At 39.7% G+C, this 15,834-nt stretch overlaps 1 protein-coding gene across 20 annotated transcripts in view; it reads right to left on the reverse strand.

Moving 5' to 3' along the window:
* Nucleotides 1–15,834, reverse strand: part of PUM1 (pumilio RNA binding family member 1) — a 136,613-nt gene that overhangs the window by 16,337 nt on the left and 104,442 nt on the right. For 18 of the 20 annotated variants that reach the window (XM_004740962.3, XM_013046740.2, XM_045064087.1 and 15 more), the window contains 3 exons: nucleotides 14,666–14,902; nucleotides 4,190–4,457; nucleotides 2,468–2,597 (listed from right to left, as the gene is read on the reverse strand). In XM_004740962.3, coding sequence (XP_004741019.1) covers nucleotides 2,468–2,597; nucleotides 4,190–4,457; nucleotides 14,666–14,902 — 635 coding nt within the window. The remainder of the gene's footprint in view (nucleotides 1–2,467; nucleotides 2,598–4,189; nucleotides 4,458–14,665; nucleotides 14,903–15,834) is intronic. The other 2 variants (XM_045064086.1, XM_045064085.1) reach the window with 1 other exon arrangement.

The following is a 15,834-nucleotide window of genomic DNA, read 5'->3' on the forward strand; positions in this document are numbered from 1 at the left end:
TCCACTATTCTGTATCAACCACTGGCACAACTTCTTTTAGCCTTGTCACCCTATGATTAATTAACTAAACCTTTTTGTTCAAAAACTTTGTTTTTTCAAGCCAGAGTTCTCAGCCTCTAACTATAAGGAACCCATTTTATGTTGAAAAACTTCTCACGTATCCAACAGCAGCAGTTTCATCATTATTGTATGTTAAACAAATACGTAATTCCTCAAAATTGCCATTAATTCACTAATGCTAGGAATCTATATTCCCATTAAATATAAGAGCATTTACATTTATTCTAAAAATAGTAATACATGTGGGCAACACTGTTTATTGGAACCTTAGTGAATGTATGGGAAAGAGTCACGCACTTCCTGGAGCAAATCTATAGCTCTCAGGTGTCTGAGGCCCATGGGTGAGAAAGGTCTTCTCTCACCCACATGAAATCTTAACATACAGACATTGTGTTTTGAATTAGGATTTTACGTCACTCTAAGCACTGGAATGTTCTCTCTATATAGGGCAACACAGTCCAGGGGGAGTTAGTAGAATCATTTAGAGGTAATGCTGCAAAAATGTTAAAACTCTTCCTACAAGGATTTCCCATTCCTGGTTTTTTATGTTCATTGGAATAACATAATCATGAGACTGGAGGAGACTGTATACATCATCAGCTTCCACACAAGAGAACTACCGACCAGGGACGCTGTGTGCACCAGGCAAGTTCTCTAACCTACAGTTATCATCCCCTCTTCATTCAGCCATCTGAGCCAGCACATGACCAGCACTGAAGCTGGAGAGTTCCACATTCTATCTGGGACAAGAGGGTGGTGAAAAGACATTCTAAAGTCAAAATTATAAGTCATTTTCTGTTCATTTCTTGTTTTTATTGAGGATCTTACATTTTAAGTGAAATTTTAGGGGGAAGATGCACAGGATCAAAAGCCACTGGTATTACTTTACCAATTCAAGAGACGCATTTCAGAAACAAGAATCATCATAAAGTTTTTCAGATCTTTCTCTGAATTTTTAGAAACAGACCATATCTAGAGTACAGCACCCCCAGTTTTTGCTTATTCCACAAGCTGATTTTGACTGATAGTTGCCCCTCAAATACTGGATCAATTTAAAAAGTGCAAACATTCAAATTAAAAAGATACCATGGTTATTCACTCTAACCTTCCAAAGGGCATGTGGATTATTTGCTACCAAGTATTACGGTAATTTTACAGGGACCACAAAAAGGTTACTCTTTGTTATAAGAACTAAAGTAATAACAATTCTTACTGTTAATATAGACCACAAAGATGACAGATGTGTTTATGAAACAAACTTCCCTTAAAAGTCACTGCACTTCCACTTTGCTCAGAATTTAATCACAAAATCTCAGTAAACTGAAACGTTACAAATATGCTGGCTTCTTAGTGTATCACTGAAGAGTTAAGAGTCAAAGAGCTGGGGCACCTGGATGGCTCAGATAGTTAAACACCTGCCTTCAACTCAGATCATGATCTACAGGTTCTGGGATCGAGCCCCTTATTGAGCTCCTGGCTCAGCAGGGAATCTCCTTCTCCCTGTCCCTCTGCCTCTGCCTCTCCCTCTGCTTGTGCTCTCTCTGTCTCTCAAATGAATAAATAAAATCTTTAATTAAAAAAAAAAGTCAAAGAAGTTCAGTCTTTGTGAGAAGATAGGAATACAAAGGCGGTGAGTGAGCCATTTTTACATCTCACACAAAATGAACTAAGCAAGATGTACAAAACTGACAAATTTCTTCTATTTTGGAGCAGGTAATATGCAGTTCCAGCATTTTCCCCTATTCCAAGTTCTTCCTCTCAAATCCTTTCTGGATTTAGGACTTAAAATTGCTGATACTGGCACACCAGGGTTACAAGAACATAACAAAAAAATCCCTGCCTTTCTGCCATTTACAGACATTAATCCAGCAATCTCGTTAATCCTTTCCAAAAGCAACAGTAACAACAGTAGACATTATTCATAATAACAGAAGTAAAGAGGAAACTGAAGGATCATCTAAAAAGAAGCATTTAACAATCCTCGTGACTGTAGTTTATGATGAAAAACACTACAGTTGACATTCAAAGATAACTCTCCAGGAATCCTAAAAATCCATTTTTTAGAACATTTTATCATGATCCTGCTAAAATTATCTTACGAGGATTATTTCCTCTAAAAAGACATATTTAGTTAATCTATCATAACAATCAGAAATAATGTGCTGGATCCTAAATAGGGACAGTGGTTCTCCAAACACATTCCTAAAATAGACTGGCACATCTGCTTGGGTATTTCAATGACATACTGCTGCTTGTAACTTGGAGAAACATTTAAAAGCTCTTCAAAAAGACCACACACACTTCATGTTGAGGACTGGGATGAGACTGCCATTCTAAAAACAGCTAATGAAAATCAAAATGCTCCAGAGATTCTCTAACGTCAAAGAATAGAAAGAACAAAGCTTACTTCAAAGAACTTCTGAATGACGTAATTTCCAAATACATCCACCATTAGCTGGTAAGCGGCCTGGAGGATTTCATTGAAGACAAGCTGGCGTTCAGCTGGCGTGGCTCGTTCTAGTTTCAGCTGAATGAATCTGAAGTATAAAGTAAAAATGGCAATCCTAGCATCTCAGAAAGACTTGGAAATCAGTAAGGATTAGTTCAACTTATATAATGTATCCGTTCTGAAACCGCACATGTGCCTGTGCAGGCGCCCATATATACGGGCACACACACAAACAACTGTTATTAAATGAATTACTTGAGCTCACTTCATTTCCTTTTCTCTGAAAAGGAAAAAAAATTATAGTGTGAAGTACCCCTAACTTCACTGAACTTCTAAAATATATTTACACTTTAGTATATTTCATTACATACAACTAAACTGTATTTGTGTGTGGGATGAGGGGGAGACAAGCAGGTGGGCAGGGAAAGGGGGGTGAAGGTGGCCGTAACTCAGGGAGAACTCTACCTGACCTTCTCTGTGGCCGTAACTCAGGGAGAACTCTACCTGACCTTCTCTTTTAGAAACCAGCCCTACATCAATAAACTCAACGCCTATAGCCCTTAGTATCTTCTTTAACTCATGTGAATATGAAGCAGTACTCATTCATGATATGAAGAGTTATGATTTATGCCTGCAGTGTTTTCTGAAGTAATACTCAGTTTGTGGTTTTCAGTTCAGATAACCATATAAGAAAAAGTTTTGTCTCTCAATCTGGTCCACAGGATCCAAATATGAGAAATCCTTGCCCAGTAGCAAGATGGCAGAGTTCCAAGAGGAGATGCGTTCCTTAGAAGCTGTTTCAGTGGGCACAGAAAGCAAGAAAGAGAAGCAGAAAAAAATATGAAAGGATGGGTGATGGACGTCACAATAATTAGGCTTTTTCCCCCAGGACCAGGGTGGTCCTGTTCTGCAAAGGCCACTGGAACAGGCAAATGGAGAGGGATAAGCCAAAGCAGATTCTGTGTTTTATAGTAGCTTCTTCTCTCTCACCTCTATGTAGACTCTCATTTCTACAGAGTGGAATGACACAGAAAAGTGGTGGAGCTATCTTACTCCTGAGCCAGCAGATATCCAAACTTACATATGAATAATGTCTCCTTAAAAGCAAGACTCTTGGGGCGCCTGGGTGGCTCAGTCAGCTGAGCGTCTGCCTTCAGCTCGGGTCATGATCTCAGGGTCCTGGGATTGAGCTCCATGTTGGGCTCCCTGCTCAGCAAGGAGTCTTGCTTCTCCCTCTGCCCCTCCCCCCACTTGTGCTCTCAAATAAGTGAAATTTAAAAAAAAAAGAGAGAGAGAGAGAGAGAGAGAGAGAGCAAGACTCTTAACAGTGATTAAAGTAGCAGAAGTGTGCATATATCTTTGTGTTAGTGTTTATGTTCCTTAAATTCCTTAAATAGACACTCTGGAAGGTTCCCATGAACTAGGAACATTACAGTAAGATAAAAAGGTTTGGATGAAGCATGTGATCTGGATTGCTAAAGGGCTCTTTTCAATCACCTGTGTATCTAATGAGCCCCACCTGCCCACATCCCTCCGAAATAAATAACAGGAAGCATACTAAGAGGCAAACTTTGTTTCAATTACTTTATGGCTATTTACTTAGTGTATACCTTATCTGAGGCATGGAATTTTAAGGCATTAAGATTTCAGTTACCTTAAGTGCCAAAGCCAAGTCCTCACCTGGACCCATGCTGGTCTTGGGAAAACTCCATTATATGCCCAGCGATCTCCCGTAGTTGTAAATTGGGGTACCGGTTATTTCGGAAATCCTCCAGAAGTCTGCTCCTGCCGGAGGGCATGACATCAGACATTCCGTACCGCAACCGGGAGGAAGCAAACAGAGTGCTGCTGGGGCTGAAGAGGCTGGAGGCACTGCTCGCACTGCGGTACTTGGCTTCAGCGCCTGGCGCGGCAGAGATGTATCTCCCACTGCCGTTGGTGAGGCCTCCTGTTGGTTACAGAACAGGACAACTCAAGACTCACTCTTAAGGAATTCTGTTCAAGAGAGGGAAAAAGCATCCCACACATGAAAGCCTGCACCATTTCTGATTTTGTTTCAAATCTACTCCTTCGGTGTTAAGATTCGATTCTATTAGTGCCACAGTTTTTATAAGGCCAACTCACCATGACGGAAAGAAACTTCTGCACAAAGAAAAGGGGAAATGCTTGGACCCACTGACAGGGCACTGCTAGCAATAACGGAGCAATAGTGAGCACAGCCGTTAATCAGGAAAAGATGAGAGAGTGCCTGTCCTATGACCCAGCACCTGAGCACCAGGAATCCGAAAACACACATCGCACAGAGACCTCAGGTCATTTTCCGTCTGAGCTCTGGGGAGATTCCTGCCATGAGTAGAATAATCTCATTCCCATCAGAAACCCTTCCTTAAAAAAGGAAAAGAGAAACAAATCAAGAGTACCCAGATTGGTCTGTTTTATATAAACAGCTTCCCAAAAAGCTTCGAAGGAATGCTTTTGCCACTAAACAGAAATTGAAAATCACTAAGGCACCCTAGGCCGAGGAGAGACATAAGGAGTCGGGGAAAAGGACATATGCTTTGCAGTGGAAGGTTTTCAAGTTCTGCATCCGGAATGGGCAGCTCTTAACACCTTCTTTTGGGACAGAGCCTGAAATGATTTCAGTAGCAACAACTTTCATGCCACGGATAGTAATGACTGAACCGATGACAAGGGAAAAATAATTGTGAATCTCTAGAAGATAACACAGAGATAAAATAGAGGTAAGACCAAAAAGCTTATCAAAATGTAAAGCAGAGTAAAAAAAAACCCATGAGAATGTATTTTCAATATTCTTAGTTTTTTACAATGGTTTTTTTTTTAACTTTACACTATTTAAAACAAAACAAAACAAAACACCCTTTTTGTGTGTTATTTAACCCCACTCTTTTTGAACAAAAAGGCAAGGTAGGTAAGAAACACCCTAATAAACCGCAAAGAGCACAGATGAATAACAACTCAGAATCCATGAGAAAAGTCACCCAGCATGATCTGTCCATTAAATTCTTCATGAGATGTAATTAATGTCTGCTCTGGAGTTTAATGGCAGCTACAAAAAGATACCCAGCTTGGATTTCTCCACAGAATTCTAGGGTCCAGCTTCAAAGATCTGGATCTCAATCAAAGTGATGGAACCAAAAGGAAATGGCTCAATGTTAAAATTCGTGAAACATTTACTGAGCACTTGTCCTATGCCAAGTGCTATACTAGAAGTATTCCATACACTGTTTTACTGAATTCTTACTGGTATTGTGGAAAAGAAGTTCTAAATTACCATTTATGTAACGGATAATTTAGGCCCAAAGAGGTAAAATGCTCACCCAAAGATACAAAACCCAAGATGATCATGGCTAGAATCTGTGACACAACTCGACTCCAGAGTAAGTGCCTCTGCAACCAAATGAAACTCATTTTCAGGCTCAGTTATATCAAGAAAGAGAGGAGGTTTATAAGAAGAGAGAACAGTTAAGTAGCCATACATCTGCTCTTTATTAAACCATTTCATAAACAATTCTTTCTTCCCTGGCCTGAGAAAGGGGAGAAATGGGGAAAGAGGTGAAAATCAAGTAAGTCAGCAGGTCTTGCAGAGCATGGGAACAGCAAGGAACATGCTTAAGAAGAAGGAATGGCACAAACACACACAGTTTTGAAAATAAAAGAGATTTCAGGAATCTCATCACTTAATAAAGGCATTTAGGGAGAAGTAACAAATCAACAGAGAAACAGAATCAAACTCCTAAAAAAAACATTCTAATATGGATGACAAACATAAGGAGACCTAAACTGTCATTGACAAATTGCTATTAACTCAGAAACCGACAGCCTTGAGAGTTAAAACCCCCACAATATTTTGAGATTTACCTCCGAGACTGCAACCAGGTTCCACAATAAATATAAGAAAAAGGCTTAAGTAAGGTGAAGAGGAAAGAAACCATTCTCAAATAGGCCAGAGCACTCTGTTCTTCACCAAGCCTGCCCTCTGGGGAAACTAGCATAACCTGCTGGGTTATCGTCAGAGACTGACTGAGCTGGGGACAGGAAATACACAACTCCAGCCTATTCAACCCACCCTGTCCCACCACAAAGGGGAGGAAACAAATGAGAAGCACTTGTGAAATTGGGGGTTGAGGAGCACAGGCTCCCTAAAAAGATTGAGCCCCAGTGACAGGACTACAGAGCACTGCCCCTCCCCATACACCTCAACAACACATGACCGGAAGCCTATTTATATTGGTTCCTTTTACTCAGTGCATCAGAGGCGGCTCTCAACAATTACAAGGCACACCGACAGTCAATCCACACAATGTGAAGAGAAAGAGCGAGCATTGGAGACACACACTGCAGGGGTAATCATGTCATCAGACCAGGAAATGAACACAACTCTGGTGAATATGCTACAGGCTCTGACAGAGAAAGCAGAGAGCATCCAAGAACAGGTGGGCAATGGAAGCAGAGACGGAAATCCTAAGAACTGAAAAGAAATGCTAGCGATAAAAAACTCTGTGACCTAAATGAGGAATTCATTGATGGGCTTCTTAGTAAATGGGACCCACATGAGGGAAGAATCTCTAGGCTAGAGGATGTATCAATAGAATCCCCAAAAACCAAAAAGGAAGAGAACAGAGACTCAGAAAAACAGAATCAAATACCCATGGGGCAAAATCCTACCTTCTTCACCTTTAAAGAAAAAATTGCCAAGATCCCCAACATCTGACTTTTTAATACAGGCAGAAGCCAACACCACTCATCAAAATGTTTACCATAAGTTCTCCCCAATCTACTCCCTAATATTAATACCACAGCCAGGTAGCCCTAAATTAAAATAAGCTCAAAATGAGTTGTCACCAGTGCATACTACTGAGTCCAAAATAAGTTAATTTTCACATGGTTAATTTTACTGGTGACAAGTCACTTTCAGGTGAGCAGTCACAAAATACTACATTACCTTATAGAATGGAGAAGAACAAAAGGCACACACATGACTAGTAAATAACCAGAAACAGTAAGTTACTGAACAATAAATTAGAAACATGTCTGGCAGTTTATGCAGGGACAGAGAAAACCATTTCATGTTTGAACTTTTCTCTTCTTAAAGGACTAAGGACATATGAGAACAGCGAGAATTAATTTTAAGAAGATAGGAATTCTATCATATAAAACTAAGTGCTTACTTTTTTTTTTTTTTTTTTTTTTGCCTTGGACAGATTATGAACTTTTGAGCTCATTTTTACTGTATTTCAAAACTGTGGGAATTAACAAGCACAGCAATCTTCTTCCAGGGCACATGATACAGCTGGGAGTTGTCAACCATGCACATTATATTACATCTGCTACTTCTTGATGCTTAGAGTTTAAAAATGGCACAATCTGGAGATTATGGAGAAAACCGTAAGCATGAAGGAGCATTTCAGGAAATGAGGGGGAGATGGGTGTGGAATGGAGCCATCTATAGGGAGGCAACACACGAAACTATTTAGGTAAGAATCAAATCCTTGGGAGACTCATCTCCACATCCCTTACTTTTTCTTGCTGAGGTACAGCTGGAACTTAATAGAGATGAATGTTTTAGGTACGGGTTGAGAGCCTAAAGGTTTCATCTCACCCACATACAAGCCACAAAATGGCAGCTGTAAGTCCAATTGTTAATAATAATAAGATCAATGGTAATAGTAATAATTACAAAAGCAATACTTTTAAACTGAGAAGTATAACACACACTTAAGACACCTAGTTCAAAATCTGACTCGCTCAGGGTCATAAAAAACTTACTTCTATTACTGAACACACATATGTGTATGTATGTTTATCTGTGAGAGAGATAGAAGGGAGAGTTGAGAAAGTGGATGGGAGATTTTCTTTCTTAAGACATTTCCACCGTAGGGGTGCCTGGGTGGCTCAGTTGGTTAAGTGACTGCCTTCAACTCAGGTCATGATCCTGGAGTCCCAGGACGGAGTCCCACATCAGGCTCCCTGCTTGGCAGGAAGTCTGCTTCTCCCTCTGACCCTCCCCCTTCTCATGCTCGCTCGCTCTCTCTCTCTCTCTCAAATAAATAAATAAAATCTTAAAAAAAAAAAAAAAAAAAAAGACATTTCCACTCTATGCCAACAAATGTGACACCTTAGAACAAATTCCTAGAAAGTCACAAATTACCAAAACTGTCTCAAGAAATGAAAAACTTGGCTCCATAAGATGTAAATAGAAATTGAGCTAGTAATTAAAAATCTTTCCACAAGTAAACACCCAGGCCAGGATAGTTTCACTGCTGAATTTTTCAAATGTTTAAAGAAATAATACCAATACTCCACCAACTGTTCCAGAAAACGGAGGGGGATGGTACATTTCCCAACCTATGTTATAAAGTCAATGCCACCATGATAACAAGTCAGACAAAGAAAGGAAGTGACAGACTCCCTCATGAATATAGATCAAAAACTCTTCAAAAAAAATACTAACCATAGGATGAAGCAAAGTTTATCCCTGGAACGCAAGCGTGTATAACAACCAAAAAATAATTAATGTAACACATCATATTCACAGAATAAAAGAAGAACAGCACACATTCACCAATAAACAGAAAAAGCACTGAACAAAATCCAAATTCCATTTATGGCAAAATGCTCAAACTTAGAACAGAAGTGAGCCCAATAAAGGGCATCTATGAAAAATTTACAATGATCATACTTAAAAGTAAAATACAATGATCATACTTAAAAGTAAAAGAGTAATACTTTATCCTCAAGATTAGGAACAAGGCAAGGATGTGTGCTCTTATCTACTGTATTTAACACTGTGCTGGAGTTTCTCGGCAGTTAGACAAGAAAATGAAATAAAAGGCAGCCAGACTGGAAAACCCTTTATTCACTAGTAACATGTTCCTACATAGAGAATATCCTAAGGAATCTACCGAAACCTATTGGGACTAATAAGTAAGTATGGCCAATTTGCAGAATGTAAAATCAATACACAAAAATCAACTGTATTTCTATAAACAAGCAACAAACAATCCAAAACCAAAGTAAGGATACAATTCCACTCATAAAAGCTTAAGAAAAAGAAGATAGTAACAAATTTAACAAAAGGGGTATAGGACGTGTACACTGAAAATTTTTAAACTTTGCTGGGGAAAATGGTGTACACTTAAAAAAATGCATTTCCACCTCATGCAGTAACACAAAATTAACTCAAAATGGATGATAAATTTTTTTAAAGATTTTATTTATTTATTTGACAGAGAGATATTATAAGTAGGCAGAGAGGCAGGCAGAGAGAGAGGAGGAAGCAGACTCCTTGCTGAGCAGAGAGCCCAATGCAGAACTCTATCCCAGGACCCTGAGATCATGACCTGAGCCGAAGGCAGAGGCTTAACCCACTGAGCCATCCAGGCACCCTGAATGATAAATTTAAATGTAAGAGTTAGAACAGTAAAATTTTTAGAACAAAACATAAAAGAAAAATCTTTATGAGCCTGAGCTGGGCAAAGATTCCTATACCAGAAAGCATGATACACTGGACCTTATCAAAATTAAAAACTACTGCAAAATGAAAAACAGGACACTTAGATAGCTCAGTCAGTTAAGCATCTGCCTGTGGCTTGGGTCACAATCCCAGGGTCCTGGAACCAAGTCCTGCATGGAGCCTCTTGTTCAGCGGGGAGCCTGCTTCTCTCTCTGCCTGCTGCTCCCCTTGCTTGTGCTCATACGCACTCTGACAAATAAATAAATAAATATCTTTTAAAGAAAAAAAAAAGGATTGAGATGTAATATTAAAAAGAAGAAGAAGGAGAGAAAGAAAAGACAAGCAGAAAACCAGAGGAAAATACATGCAAAGCAAGTATCTAATGAAGGTGTTGTAGCCAGGAATATAAAAAGAATTCCTACAGCTCAGTAATAAGAAAAACAACCCAAATTTTAAAATGGGCAAAAAATGTGAGCAGACATTTCACCAAAGAATAGTTAATAGTTAATAAGCACAAGAAAATGATGTTCAACATCCCTCCCTTAGTCATGAGGGAAATGGAAATTAAAACCACACTGACATACCATTTCAAGCTCACTAGAATAGCTATATTAAATAAGACAAGAATAATGTCAGTAAAGATGCAAAGAAGTCAGAGCCCTCACTGCCGATGGGAATGTAAAATGGTGCACCAACTTGGAAAACACTGGCATTTTCTCAATAAGTTTAACATAAAACTGAAACACAAATCAGCAATTCTACTACTAGAGAAATAAAAACATGTGTCCAAAGAAAGAATTGCATGTAAATGTTCATAGCAGCATGATTTCTTTTTCTTTCTTTTTTTTTTTAAAGATTTTATTTATTTATTTGATAGACAGGGATCGGAAGCAGGCAGAGAGAGAGGAGGAAGCAGGGTCCCCGCTGAGCAGAGAGCCCGACACGGGGCTTGATCTCAGGACCCTGAGATCACGACCTGAGCCAAAGGCAGAGGCTTCAACCCACTTAGCCACCCAGGCACCCCAGCAGCATGATTTTTAATAGCCAAAACTTACAACCGACAAAAATCCTTCAACTGTGAATGGTTAGACAAAATGTAGTATGTCCATAAAGAAGACAACAATTCAGCAATAAAATGAAACAAACTACTGACACATATAAGATCATGAATGAAATCTCAAACACATGAGAATGCGGTGGAAGGTTGGGACACACCATGAGAAGGGAAGGAAGTCAAACAAAAGAGATCACATGTTGTATGGTTCCATTTATATGAAATGTTCAGAAAAGACAAATTTTAAAACAAAGCAAATCAGTGGCTGACTGGGGCTAAAGGTGTGAATGCAGATTAACTGTAACTGGTCTTGTGAAAACTGAGGGGATAAAAATATTCTATATATTCTATAACCGATTTATGGTGATGGTTGTAAGCCTGAAATGGATGAATTTTCTATGTAAAATATAACTCAATAAAGATTTCTTTAAAAAAAGAATTTTGGTCTTTAAACAACTGCTAACGGAAAAAACATTAAAGAGTCTTAAGTAGGCACCAACAAGTGGTCGCTGAATAAATAATGAGGAAAAGAAAAACTAAGCTGACTAAGCAGGTCAGTGATCATCTGGAGAATATTCTAACGAACACGTGTGACTCTGAGGAAGAAGTATGAAAATCATATGATGGAGAAAAGATCCATACTGGGAAAAAAAGAGAGATCTATAGGCTGGCATGTGCATTCAAATACTTGCTAGCTGTGTGGTATTATGAAAGGCATGAGATCACACGGAGTTTAAATTCCCTGTGCAGAAGCGAGTCAGGAGAGAACTGCACACAATGAATGCATGCACAGCACAGCCCTTAGCGATCGGAGAGCTAATGGCCGCTGTCAGCAGTACAGCATTATCAGCAAAGAAACCAGATCAGGTGTGGCCTAATATATATTTGGTAAAGAAATGTTACGTTTCCTGCACCAAAAAATGTCTTCAGGACCTCTGTATGGACACTGTTAGAGACCAATTCTCGTACCTCTACTTTCTCTAGGTTAAGACCAAAGCACGCAAGAACCCTTCAGTCAAGGAAACAGACTGAGCAAAGGCAAAGCTCTATCGATCAGGACACAAAGTTCTTGAGGAATGACATGCCTGACAGATACAGGACACGCAGTAATGGAAGTCCCATGCAAACATACGCAACTAAATTGCTTAAATGAGGTCAACTGCTTTTAAAAGGGAAGATATCTTAAAAAGAAAGCCAGGCAGACGGCAAGTCATTAAATGAGAAACAACTTGTACTAACAGTTATTTCCTCCTTCACAGAGGAAACATGAATTAAGAAGGAAGTGTACTTCACAACATCGCCGAGGCACTGGAAAGAGCAAAGACACCATGCATGTAAGTACATGCATGTAAGTTCCGGCTCCATTTTCAAACACCGAGAGCCACAGCATCTAGTTCAGGGTTGACAAACCACAGCCCACAGGACAAATGTGGCCTGCTGCCGCCTATTTCTGGAAATAAAATTTGACTGCATGATAGCTACACATTCATTTACATTTTGTCTGTGGCTGCTTTTGTACTGCACAGCAGAACGGAATGCTTGTATAGAGACTGCCTGACCTGCAAGTCTGAAATAGTTACTACCCGGCTCTTAGGCCGCCTCCCCCAACAAAAAAGTTTGCAAGATTTAGTTGGTGTACTATGAATGTCAATATGAGCTGACACAGTTCAAATGTTTAAATCAAGGAATTAAAAGGTAAGACTTCTGGATTTGATAATGCACTGGTTTAAAAGATACCCTGGGCATATCATGTGACAAGATGTACAATGATGGCGTGGGCTCTGGAGCCAAAGAGGTTTGATGCTCAATCTCCAAATAACGAGAAGACCTCGGCAAGATATTTCAGGAAATCTCCTCACTTCCATACCACGGGCAAAATACTACACCTACCAGAGTTACATGTACACTACCCAAAACCATTAACAGTAGCAGATAATAACTACTATGTGTTAGCTCCTTCCATCTACACACCAAACTGGGACTTTTATTTACCCCTTACAATGCATTACCCTTGTCTTTAAAGTCAAGCACTCTGTCACTAGGAAACACTACTGTGCAATGTACCCCACTGCCTTATCAGTCCAACTTGGATATTCCAATCTGGAATGGCCCGACAACTTCTCTAAAGTAACATCTATATATAACCTAAGACAATGAGTTCCACAAGGACAGCTCTGACCATGTGAGATTTCAGAACACACACACGCTCACAGAATGTGTATGTACATACATACGTACACAGTTTTGCCTTAAAAACCACCTCTCCAACTCCGAGATGGCACTCTTAGTCCAGAATATTACCTCTACTATCAGGGCTTCTTTGATTTTTATAAATCGCTCCCCAGTCTCTGTATTTCCAAATGAAAGCGTACTATTTGTGTTCAGTCAGTCTTCATCTCAGAGCCCATAAAGCCACTTCTAATCTTGCTGGTTAAAAACTGAAAAGAGTCCATGTAAACTACAAGCTCTGGAAGATAATGATGTGTCAATGCAGGTTCATCACCTGTAAAAGGTACCGCTCTGGTGGCGGGTGCTGATCCTGAAAAAACCTGCATGTGTACAGGGCCGAGGGTACAGGAGTAATCTCTGTACTTTCTCCTCAAATTTACTATGAAGATAAAACTGCTCCCCCAAAGCCCCCAAACAAATACACAAACAAACAAAAGAGAGGATTAAAAATAAAAACCAAACAAAATCTTCTAGGGAATGGCCATACATGCTGACTTTTCCTAGGACACTGCCTGTTTAGGTCTGTCGTCACTGAGTTCATTGTTAACAGCACCCCCACCTACTCTCAAATGTGTCCTGGGTTGTGCCGCAAATTGCGTGGTCACTCTACTTCAATGTCTCAACTTGACTCATCTAAGAAATAAATCAGCACTTCAAAATGCAAACTTGGTAAGTAACTGAGGGGAAGGAAGTATGCACCACACTCCACCTCATGGAAGACTTGGGAATTTGCCACTCAAAGTACTAATGTAAGTTTCTTCTCATTCTTACAGCCTGCTGTTTACAATCCTCTTTTCTTTCCTCATTTTGGCAACTAGATGGTAACATTTTTAAATCCCCATACATAATAACAACCTAAACATACACTTGAGAAATACACATCTATACTCATTAGCATACTAGGTAATTTATACCAAAAAAATAATAGTAAGAGTCTGGCAATTTTTAAAAATAAAACATTTTATGTGGAAAAGTAAGATATTAAGTGTATATGAGGGGAGAAGGGAGGGAGTCTGAAAAATAAGGCAAAATATTAACTGTGATATTTCGGTGGTGACACTAGGTGAACACATTCTTTGTCTATGTCTCTGTGTTTTCCAGCTTCCCTGAAAATTACTCTATCCTGGGTTTATAATGAAAGACTCCCATGTGCAGCCAAAGAACAAGATGTTCAGACTGAAGCTGAAGTGAATATACAGGGGATGCACCCAATAAATCCAAAACTGCTATGCTCTCTAGGTACACCCTAAATAACATGAGGCACTTAAGGAAGGCACAGAACACCCAGGACACTTCCTAGGATAAAGGGATTGTCCTTTGCTTACGCAAAGAACTTGTAATGTCATCAGTGGCAAGAGATTTCTAGAGTTCAAGGTGGTGTTAGAGTAATGGTTCTTACCCAGGTTTAAGCTTGAAGAGGATCCATGTGAAGAGAGGGAAGGAGGTGGTGTCTGTGAATGTCCTGGTCCCTGACTAGGGAGAGGCATGCCCACGGGTCCAGGAGAGGAGGAAAAGCTAAGGCCGTTATAAAAACTGTGTCCAATGGGGGTCAAGCTGCTCGATGTCCTCTTATAAAGGTCACTGCTGCCAGTCAGGGAGTCACGGCGGGAGCCACTGCCAGTGTTGGAGTTTGCAACTAAAATGGAATTAAAACAATGCAGATAAGAAAAGGCCTGTTCTTTGAAGAACAAGCCCAGTGACCTGTTCCTAACACTTTGATCCAGACTCCTTACCACCGCAAATTTGTCAGCAGAGACAGCCTAACTGTTCATGTGGCAGTTCTAGGGGCAGGTAAGTAATAAAGAGGACATGGCTCAGGTTAACATGAAGCTTTTGTTCAAACCATCACACGAATGCTGAATTTACCTTCCTTTGGTGTCACATATTATGGAGTGGAAATGGGGTAAAAAGCTCGGACGGCCACATAAGCTATGGAAAAGGTGAAAGAAAATGGGCTAGAAAGAATGCCTTTCATCAACCCAAAGGTTCTAGTAGAAAAATGGAGTACAGAAAAAAGATTTGTAAATGGGGTAATTTCCCCACTACACAAGACTTACATGTGAAAGCCTGTTTTCTCAATGGGTTCAATAAAGAGTTATTGCTAGCCCCCAATTCCAATTTAAGATTCTCTCTCTCAAAACATGCCCTTCTGTTCTGAAATTACATTGTTTTACAAACACTGCAATTATCCCACTGTTTTCCTTACTACTTTACTGCTTTATCCTCCCATTGAAACATTAAAAATATCTCAGTCTAATGTCCTTCTTCCCACTTTTCCATAATAGCCACCTTCATTCTTCTCAAAAGACTGGAGCAAACTCCCGACTCTGTAAGGCCTGCAGACTGTGGGGTACACTACCCTGTGGTCTTTGGTCAGTCCTCCTCCCTCGGTTTTTAACATCCACATTTCTACACTTCCCTCCAGATTCTTCCCAATGCCTGTTAAAAAACCTCCCCAGGTTTTCTAATCCCTGAAACAAATCAACTATGAGAGTATAAATAAGTAGCAATATGAGCATAAACCTGAAATCAGCCCCAACTGTGAAACTTGATTTTAACAGTCCGTCA

The sequence above is a fragment of the Mustela putorius genome, unplaced genomic scaffold, assembly GCF_011764305.1.
Source record: "Mustela putorius furo isolate JIRA1106 unplaced genomic scaffold, ASM1176430v1.1 tig00003853_pilon_pilon_pilon, whole genome shotgun sequence".
Lineage (NCBI taxonomy): Eukaryota > Metazoa > Chordata > Mammalia > Carnivora > Mustelidae > Mustela > Mustela putorius.